General features: G+C 37.0%; 1 protein-coding gene across 2 annotated transcripts; it reads left to right on the top strand.

Moving 5' to 3' along the window:
* The first annotated feature begins 344 nt into the window (after positions 1-344).
* LOC132029639 (uncharacterized protein ycf36) lies at positions 345-9,035 on the top strand. Of its 2 annotated transcripts, XM_059418930.1 has the most exons (4): positions 351-994; positions 1,346-1,374; positions 7,901-7,957; positions 8,668-9,035. In XM_059418930.1, exons 1-4 carry the CDS (start codon positions 511-513, stop codon positions 8,887-8,889), a joined length of 792 nt encoding a protein of 263 aa, XP_059274913.1. In that variant the 5' UTR covers positions 351-510; the 3' UTR covers positions 8,890-9,035. The 2 variants fall into 2 exon arrangements, with proteins under 2 accessions (XP_059274914.1, XP_059274913.1); XM_059418931.1 differs by lacking the exon at positions 7,901-7,957 and having other exon boundaries at positions 345-994.
* Positions 9,036-10,554: the final 1,519 nt, after the last annotated feature.

Consider the following 10,554-nt stretch of genomic DNA (forward strand, 5'->3'; position numbering starts at 1 on the left):
ACAATTGTTTAAGATTCATTCATTAAGCAATTATCATTACTATCCAGAAAATCGAATAAAAATTTCCTTCACTTTATTATTTCGTTTCAATTATTATTACTACTTGGATCACTTAATTAAATGTTTGATAATATTTGAATTAATTGCGTTGCTGAAAACCTCTTTAAAGCAAATTCAATTGATTTCCTGATAAACGAATTTTAGGCTAAACACTCACCAAGACAATTCGTATTTTAGCTTATAAGCACTTTTATTTTATCAAACAGAAAAATAAGTCGAAAAGTAAGCTTAGCGAACGCCCTCTAAATCTATTAAAAAAATATGTTCGAAAATAGAAAACTTCTAGTTCTCCACGTACACTCAACTCTTGATTTTTTTTCCATTCACTATCACCATAGATTTTTTCCATGATGAAGCAAGACAAGTCCAACATTTCCAGTAAAAAAAGAAAAAGAAATGTACAAACTTAAAGCTTCAAAAAGAAAACTGGGACTGGAGTGGACTTAGCAAATGGCCATAGCACTGGTTATTCACTCTGCAAAACCATTCTCACCAAACCAACCTTTCTGTTTTACTACTCCCCATCATCTTAAATTCCACCATTTTCATAACCAAAAATTTATTCCAAGAATACCCTTTTCATCTTTCAGAAACAACAACAACAACAACCCTTTACCAGAAACTGAGTGTCCAGTGCCATTAGAACAGCAACCTGTTAATGAATTCAAGTCCCTTTGTGATTCTTTCCCATTTTCATGGGCTTCAGGTGACTTAGTTGAGTACTGTTCCCGTTTATTTGCTACTGGACTTGTTTTTGCACTTTTTGTGGGCCTGCCTGTTAACTTATTCGGGTCGGTTGGACCCGTACCCGAACCACTTAAACCATTCTTGGGTGCTGTTTCTGGTGGACTTATTGTTGTCACTTTGGCTGTTGTAAGGATGTATCTTGGTTGGGCTTATGTTGGTAACAGATTGCTCAGTGCTACTGTTGAATGTAATTTTCTTTCCTTCTTTTTTCTTTTTCTTTTTGTGGATTGAATTATATACTCTCTCTGCCCCAATTTAATGTCTTACTTTCCTTTTTGATCTGTCAAAAAAAGTAAAGAGTGTCCCTTTCATTCTACATGGCAAGTTTAAAACCAAGATTTAAAGTATATTTTAGTAATGACACATCTTTAATTTAAGACCACAAGATTCAAAATTATCTTTTTATTTCTTAAACTTTGTGTCCAGTTAAACTAAGACACTTAAATTGGGATAGGAAGAAGGGGGGGGGGGGGGGGTTTGGTAATTTCTGGGTAATTTTGCCAATTAATGACTTTCTTTTTGGTTATCTTGGTGATAGATGAAGAGACAGGATGGTATGATGGCCAGGTACTAATGCAATGCTACTTGGAAAGTTAGTACCTTTAGCTAATGTTATTGGAGTATGAATTAACTCTCTAATGCAATGCTACTTGGCTTTTTGCCAGCACCTTTATTCTGCAGAGAGTATTTTACTTTTTTTTCTTTTGTGAAAAGTTCTGATTTTTATTTGGACTAGTTGTACTAGTTGGAATAAAATGTGCCCAAATGGAACAAAATGGATGTAGAAGATTAATATATTTGACCCCAACTCTTTTGGAATTGATATGTGGTAGTAGTACTGGGTATGTTGTTGTTGTTGTTATTGTATGTGTTAGTAGTACCAGTTGGAGATGGTAAAATGTAATCAATTACTGGATAAACTGACTTCAATGTCTAATGAATTTCTATTTGCTGACATATTGGTAAGTACCTCTCAAATTCATTATTAGTGTAGTTTTGTTATCCTATTAAGAAAAATGCAGCATTACAGCATTAAATCATGAATAAAAAAAATTAACTACTCTTGATCCCTATAATCTAATTCAAATAGGATTGGAAAGATGCTGTGAAACACATGTTTAATGTAGAGCCAGAACTACAACTCTTGTTTGTGTCCAAAATTGTTTTGCTTTACTGATATTGCAATGACCGATCTTGTTCTTTCCCTGAACAATAATCCGTTTTGTGGTTACAAAATCGTCTTCAGTATACTGAAATGTGATATCTACATGAATATGACAATTTGGACAAGTTTGTACATTACCAGAAAGCCAAAACCATAGACATCTGTACAGGGCTCTCGTTTCCTTCACAACACCTCAAGTTTTAGATAAACTTGTCTCCAAATAGCGTATGCTTTTATAGGAGGAAGGCAGATTTTAGATGCAACCCTCATAGCTGACAAGTTAGTGAATTCAAGACTTTAGATATGGATGTTGGAGAACCTATGTAAGCTGGACATAGAGAAGGTCTATGATCAGGTTAATAAAAAATAATCTAATATACCCCTTGTTGAGAATTGGATTTGGATTGAAGTGGAGATATTGGATCTTGCATATCTCTAAGGTGAGATTTCTATCATGATTAACAGGGTGCTTCTTTAGATTCTTTGGAATTACTAGAAGCTTTGAGATAGGGGATCCCTCTTCCCTCTGCTATTTCTTCTAATTATGAAAGCCCTCAGTAGGATGTTGACAAGTAAAGGCAGGAGAATATATGCAAGGCTTTCAGGTCAATGGTTACGGTGGAGTGTATAACTGTGCCTCACCTCCTGTTCTCAAGATCCGTACATGTACAAGATCCGGTATCTATTCAGAACTTTAGAATGAGTTGAACTTTCAGGCCTGGAAATCAACTTAAGGAAGTCAGAATTGATTTCAGTGGGAGCAGTCCAGAATGCTTAGGATTTTCCCTAGCAGTGGGGTTGTGGGGTAGTCTCACTACCCACAGAATAATTGGGATTTTCAGTTGGAGGGAAGTTTAAAGATGTAGATCTCTAGAGGCTTGTGATTGAAAGATGAGAGAAAAGGTTGGAAAGGTAGAAACACGTGATTTTGTAAGGGATGCAAAATAACTATCATAACTATCCTATCTAATTTTCCACAAATTATATGCCATTGCCCTGAATCCTTTCTACTGTTGCTGCGATATTGAAGAAGTTAATGAAAGATGTCCTATGGGAAAGAAAAGAGTGGAGAAGACTTATTTGGATGGAAGACGAAAGAAGCTCTAACAGAAATGGATGGATTTGGAGTTTGTCAGTTATGGTCTTTAGTCTTTTAATCAAGCACTCTTGGGAGAATGGGAAAGAAAATGGATGTGAAAGTTGTGAACGAGGAAAATGTATGTAGGACTATCACTTCTAATTATGAAGGTGATATGGACATGCATAGTTGACAAGAAGGTTATATGTAGACGTGAATTCTCGACATACATTTATTTGTGGTTGGTTGGAAATGGGAATCATATCTGTTTTTGTTAGAACATTTCTATCCTTGAAAGAAAAACAAAACTATTTGTGTCCACCTCTTTTTTCACTTCTTTTTTCCTTTTGTAGCTGGCTTTGCGTTCTTTAACTTATTGATTTTCCTAGGGATAACTGTCTAATTATCTTCAATTAATGTTGTGAGAAAATATGAGAGAAAATATTATTATAGAATTGTGTATCTACATTATTACATTGAGCCCTATTTATAGAAACTACATCCTAATCCTTTTCCATGTAGGATACTAAATGCAAATCCTATTCCTATTCCTATTCTAACACTCCCCCTCAAGCTGGTGCATACAAGTCATATGTACCGAGCTTGTTACAGATGTATCTAATATGAGGATGACTGAGTGACTCGGTGAAAATATTCGCAAGTTGATCACTCGACTTCACAAATTTTGTAACAATATCTCCGGAGAGTATCTTTTCCCTGACAAAGTGACAGTCAGTCTCAATGTGCTTAGTCCTCTCATGAAATACCCGATTTGATGCGATATGAAGGGCCACTTTGTTATTGCACACAAGTTCCATTTGAGTGATTTCTCCAAATTTTAGTTCTCTGAGCAACTGCTTAATCCAAACTAGCTCACAAGTTGCTACAGCCATTGCTTGATATTCTGATTCAAAGACTAGATCGAGCAACGACACTCTGTTTCTTACTCTTTCAGGACACCAAATTACCTCCTATTAACACACAATATCCGGATTTAGAACGTCTATCAGAGAGTCATCCTGCATAATCAGCATCTGTATAGCCAACGATCTGCTCATGACCTCGATCTTCGAAAAGCAGTCATTTACTTGGAGCTGACTTAATATATCGCAGAATGCGGACAACTGCATCCCAATGACTTTCACATGGAGAATCAATAAACTGACTTACAACACTCACAGGAAACGAAATGTCGGATCTAGTCACTGTGAGATAATTCAACTTACCAACTAGCCGCCTATATCTTCCAGGATCACTGAGTGGCTCCCCCTGTCCTGGCAGGAGTTTAGCATTCGGATCCTGAATTTAGGAGTGTCAATGGGTCTACATCCCATCATTCATGTCTCCTCAAGAATGTTTAAGGCTTACTTGCGTTGCGAAATAACAATGCCAGATGTGGATTGGGCAACCTCAATACCTAGAAAATACTTCAGTCTGCCAAGATCTTTAGTCTGGAAATGCTGAAAGAGATGTTGCTTTAAATTAGTGATACCATCTTGATCATTGCCGCTATAACGATATCGTCAACATAAACCACCAAATAAATACTCAAATCGGAGCGAGAATGTCGATAAAACACGAATGATACCGCTTCACCGCGAGTCATGCCAAACTCCTGAATTAATGTGCTGAATTTACCAAACCAGGCTCAAGAGATCGTTTCGGTAATTATAAAGTGACCGACGCAATCGACACACCTCGATTAGACTCCCCCCGAGCAACAAAACCAGGTGGTTGCTCCATATATCACCATGGAGAAAAGCATTCTTAATGTCCAACTGATAAAGAAGCCAATGGCGGACAGCAGCCATGGATAGAAAAAGATGGACATATGCTATTTTAGCCACGGGGGAGAAGGTATCACTATAATCAAGCCTAAATATCTGTGTATACCCCTTCGCAACAAGGCGAGCCTTAAGCCGATCAACTTGACCGTCCGGACCAACTTTGACTGCATAAACCCAACAACAACCAACAGTAGATTTACCTAAAGGAAGAGGAACAAGCTCCCAAGTACCACTCGTGTGTGAAGCAGACATCTCGTCAATCATAGCCTGTCGCCATCCGGGATGAGAAAGGCTTCACCTGTAGACTTAGGAATGGGGACAAAGGACAATGATGATACAAAGGCATAATGGGGTGATGATAGACGGTGATAACTGTGGGTTAGTATTACGAGTGGACCGTTTACCTTTCCGAAGTGCAATCGGCTAATCAGGTGGAGACAAGTCCGCAGTAGGTGCAGGGTCCGATGCATGACATGAATCATCTGGACCTGATGTTGGGTCTGATGCTGGACGCGATCGACATTGATAAGTCAAAAGTGGTGGCACTGTGACTGGAGATGTAGAAGTAACTGTAGATTCCTTAAAGGTCGGTGTAGGTAAAACCTGAGGTATAGGTAAGACCTTAGAGATATCAGGATGATCAAAAGGAGACCTAAAGTAAGGTTGAGACTCAAAAAATGTGACATCGACAGATATAAGATATAGACGGAGATTGGGTGAGAAGTAACGATACCCCTTTTGAACCCGAGAATAACCAAGAAAGACACATTTAAGAGAGCGAGGAGCTAATTATCTGTCCTCGGAGCTAAGTTATGCACAGAACATGCGCTCCCAAAAACACGAGGAGGAAGAGAATATAGAGATGACTGAGGATATACTATGGAATATGGAATCTGATTCTGAATAGAAGATGAGAGCATTCGATTAATTAAGTGGCAAGACGTGAGGACTGCATCGCCCCAAAAACGTAGCGGAACGTGGGATTCAATGAGAAGAGTGCGAGCAGTCTCAATAAGGTGTCTATTCTTCCTTTCTGCTACCCCATTCTGCTGAGGGGTGTAGGGACAAGATGTTTGATGAATAATTTCTTGGTGAGTCATAAACTGCTGAAACGGGGAGGATTTGTATTCTAAGGCATTATCACTACGAAAAGTACGAATAGAAACACCAAATTGATTTTGTGTTTCAGCACAAAAACTCTTGAAGATAAAGAATAACTCAGAACGATCTTTCATTAAGAATAACCAAGTACATCTGAAAAAATCATCAATGAAACTAACAAAATAACAAAATCCTAAAGGTGAACTGACTCTACTAGGACCCCAAATATCATAATGAACTATTGAAAAAAAAAAAAGACTTTGCATGACTCTCAGGACTACGTGGAATGGTAGTGCGAGTGTGTTTCCCAAGTTGACACGACTCACAATCCAATTTGGACAGACTAGACAAACTAGGCACTATCTTTTGTAGCTTGAATAGACTCAGATGTCCCAATGGTTTATGGATCAAGTCTAGAGGATCTGTAACGAAGCATATTGTGGAGGAATTAGGAGAGGTAAGTGTTAGATAGTAGAGGCCTTGTGTTCATATCCTACACCAATCACCTGCCCCATACTGCGGCTCTGCATAACAAAAGAATCACCAAGAAATATTACGGCACAATTTAGGGCACGTGTCAAACGACTGACAGATGCAAGATTAAAAGGACAACCAGGGACATAAAGAACAGAATTTAGAGTGACAGAAGATTAGCTTGTCCAACCTCTTTTGGTTTTGTTTGGATCCCATTGGCTAAAGTAATAGCGGGAAGAGACGGTGACTAATCAATATCAACAAAAGCGATTTATCACCAGAAATATGATCAGAAGCGCCGGAGTCTACAACCCATGATCCAACGGTATTAGAATGTGCGACTGAGGCTACTTGTGGAGATGTCTGCTTACTTGCTCGATATTGAAGGTACTCATTATATTCTTCTTCGGATAAATAAACCCGTTGATTACCTGTGGTGGCAGTCTGAGCAACATAAGCATTCTTGGGTGGTGGACCATGCAGAGAATAGCTACTTCACGAGTGCAGACTATAAAAGATAACATCTTCAACTTTATCTTGTCATGATAAATTAACCAAGGCATAGAATTACGGATTATGTGATTTTGAAAAGTTAGATCAGACATTTTAAAAGTGTTATTAACAGGAAACAGCACCGCTTGACTGGAAGTGTAATTTGGAAATTTAAGGACATCATGATCAGTAAGAAGAGAGAAATATTGCAGAAGTCTAAGGTGGCAATCAACTAATATAGATGAATAAAGTGTGTGTTCGGTATGGAGGAAAACATTCTCCAAAACATGTTTTCTAACTTTCCCATGTTCGGTTGGACAAAAATTTTGGAAAACATTTTCTCCAGGAAAACGAGTTGCTTAACAATGAGGAAAATGTCTTCCCTAGTGGAAGTAGGGAAAACAAGTCCCACAAGTGGCATTTCACATTGATTGTGCCCTCCCCACACCCCATCACACTCCATCTTCAGCGCAACCCTTGTACCCCCCATCCCCACCACCCCACACCCCTACCCCGCACTCCCACCTCCCGTCAAATTTGTCTAGATTATATACCAATGTTTTTTGGATAATATTTTTTGCTACGTACTTGACACAAGAAAATAAGTAAGAAACTCACTTATTTTCCTAGAAAACATTTTCGTCCATACTGAACACACCCAAAATAAACAGGAAAGTGTTAGTCTAATAACTTTTTCCATATTTTACTCTACAGCACTTAGTCAGTGATAATAATTTTCTATGAGCAACATGTAAGGCGACTGAGCACTCTTTTTCATCTTCAGATTATAGTGAAGCCGACATTGCAGATCTGTTGTATATATGTTGCCAAACTTCCCATGAAGTCTGTTAACTTGAATTGAATGGAAGAATATAGCTTAGGCTAAATGCTGATTTCATGCCTGTAATTTGCTACTATTAATAGGCTGGTCTTTAGCTAATTTCTGATGAGTATATTTCCACATCCTTTGGTAATGAAGGAAAAATTTCACTGCAGATATGGGTGAAGACTCCTGAAGTTTTGGCACGGGACCGCCTTTTGGGTTCTTTCTCAGTAAGTAACTCAAACTTGCTCAAGTTATTGGATAGACTATCTCATTGTGGGACAACATTGTGGCATATTAAAAAATTAAGAATAATAATTAAAAATTAAATAAATAAGAGGTCTGATAGTTTTTCAAGGGCAAAAGTGAGCCAGAAAGGTGAGCAGAGGGGTATTTTCAGCAAAATAGGTGGATGACGGGTATATTTAGACCTTTTGAGATAGTCCAGGGGCATTTTTGTCCCTTTTCCGTATTTTCTTTTCTAAATAAAAGGTATTCTAAGTCTGAGTAAGATGGTCTACTGCTTTTATTTACTGACCAAGGTTATTGCTTGAAATATGATGTGTTAGTTATGTAGGAATAGCTATTCGGGTAGACTTCTCTAATGGACTTAGATTATGGCATCTTCTTATGGCAAATCTTAGTAATTGAATCAGTAGATCTTGTTCAATGCATTGTCAAGCCCATGCTATGGAACTTTTATACCCTATTCGATTCATCACAGCTCAATACAAAAAGACTCAATTACTCATAATTCCTAATTGTAATTAAGTGACTCTAAACCTTTGAATGAAAGAAAGATGCTCGTAAGCTGACAAGTGATAACCACCTAATATGGGAAAAATTTCCAGCATAAAATCTGCTCTAGTTGGACGGAAGGGTTTCTGAGTGCAAACTGATTGAATTGTGAAGTGATTATTTTTTCTGGCCTCACATGCAGGTCAAGCCTGTCCTGAGTAGATTAAAGAACACCTTGGTAGTTCTTGCAACATCATTGCTTGTGTGTGTCGTCGTTTTTATCAATATTGAGAATGGCCAAAAGGATGCTTATATACCACCTGAAGAAGCTGGTGGTAGATCAGTACCAGGAGTCTACAATGACGAGTCTGCAAGATCATTTGAACCAGATGCATTTTGTGGTGGTGAACCTGCTGGTCCTTAATTCATAATAACTGCTAGGCATTCTTCATGCAGTTCTGTATATGCTACCTTGTATTATGTCAGCCTCATGTGTACACTGTACAGTAATAGATTTAATGCATATTCTTCTATCTCCATTATGCATTAATACAGTTAATTTTGATGCTATTTTTCTTTTAATTGTAGTTCATGTTACTTGTGCTTAACATTGTTTTCAACCTTTTAACTCAAAAGTATCAAAAACCACTTTATATTTATCTTGTTCTCCACCTTGTGCGGTTTTCATGTGTTATTTTTATATTAAGGCCTAATACATACGTGGCCCCTTAAACTTGCATGAATTTTTCATTTAAACACTTAAACTTCACTATATTCTTGTTGAACACCTGAACTCAAACCAAAGTGTGTCTATTAGACACAATGTGATGATGTGGCAGAATGCATATCTGACTGGTGGTCATGCTCAAAGTTAAGAATTGAGGTATTAAAACTACTCGAAGGAGCTTTAGGTAATTTACTGCTAACAGGGGAAAAGGAAAAAGTGGAGAAAGACTAGATTTAAGAGAGCAGACAGGGTCTTCCAATTTTGATTTTTTCTTTTTTGGCGACGTGTCTTTTTCTTAGTGGTTTTACTTGTCACGTTGGCAGAGAGTGATGTACACTCACTTCAGTTTGCTTGGAGTTGCAAATTATATGTCTAAAAACACAATTTAGCTTGAGTTCAGGTATTCAATAGAAATAAGGTTAAGTTTAGGTGTTTAAATGAAAAATTTGGACAAATTAAGGGGCTGCATATGTATTTGGCCTTATATTAAGTTATATACTTAAGAAATGTTTCAAAAAATGTCTGTTAATTGTCCGTGGAGACTCATTATCAACCTAAATATAGTGTCAACATGAGTTAGGGGTTTGTGGTTTGCAAAGAATAAAAAGAAGAGTTGACGCACTGTCCTGTAAGTCGGCTGTAGAAAATTTGCCCTCCAATGAGTTTAATTTTTGTACTCCTCCATCCGTCCCGTTTCATTTTAATTGTTGTTTTAGCTCTTTTTCATATTTATTAAAAAAATAATTAATACAAGATTACTAAGTTATCTCTATTAATTAGATACTTTTGAGAGTTGAGTAATATTAAAAATGACTACTTTTTTTATGTTAAGGATATAGTTGAAAATAATTGTCAATCATAGTCTTGAATTTTTAAAGTTACACTTATTTTTGAACAATTTTTTAAACTAAAGCAACAGTTAAATTGGGACAGAGGGAGTAGTAAATTCGTATATGTTGGAAACATTTTAATATTTTGGCGGATTATGGCTTCAAGCAGTATGTGCTTTACTTTTCCCTTTCGACTTCAAGTTACATGAACCTTGACACCTCTTTTTTTTTTTTTTTTTTGCTTTTAAAAATACCAAGGAGAATTGTGATAGGTTGATAATCTACATAAATTTAGTCAATTTATGGTGATAATGATGATGATTAATGCATAGTTGCTACTCGTGTGGTTGACATCCTCCCATGTCTGTCCACACTGCTTTATTTAGCAAATATTAAAAAGAAAAAATGAGACTCTGTCCATCAAGTATATATGTTGGACAAATGACAAACACTAATTGACATCAATTTCAAGAAGCTGGGTAATTCAGCATTTTATTCAATATATGAAGCTCTGGAAGGATCCAATTATCTT

Source organism: Lycium ferocissimum, chromosome 9 (genome assembly GCF_029784015.1).
Source record: "Lycium ferocissimum isolate CSIRO_LF1 chromosome 9, AGI_CSIRO_Lferr_CH_V1, whole genome shotgun sequence".
In the NCBI taxonomy this organism is placed as follows: Eukaryota; Viridiplantae; Streptophyta; class Magnoliopsida; order Solanales; family Solanaceae; genus Lycium; species Lycium ferocissimum.

What these genes read in the sequence shown, in the direction of transcription:
- LOC132029639 (XM_059418930.1), top strand. Translation starts at nt 511, where the DNA reads ATGGCCATAGCACTGGTTATTCACTCTGCAAAACCATTCTCACCAAAC. An exon ending in GCTCAGTGCTACTGTTGAAT is followed by an intron (nt 995 to 1,345) that starts GTAATTTTCTTT and finishes TCTTGGTGATAG; the next exon opens with ATGAAGAGACAGGATGGTAT. An exon ending in GCCTTTTGGGTTCTTTCTCA is followed by an intron (nt 7,958 to 8,667) that starts GTAAGTAACTCA and finishes CCTCACATGCAG; the next exon opens with GTCAAGCCTGTCCTGAGTAG.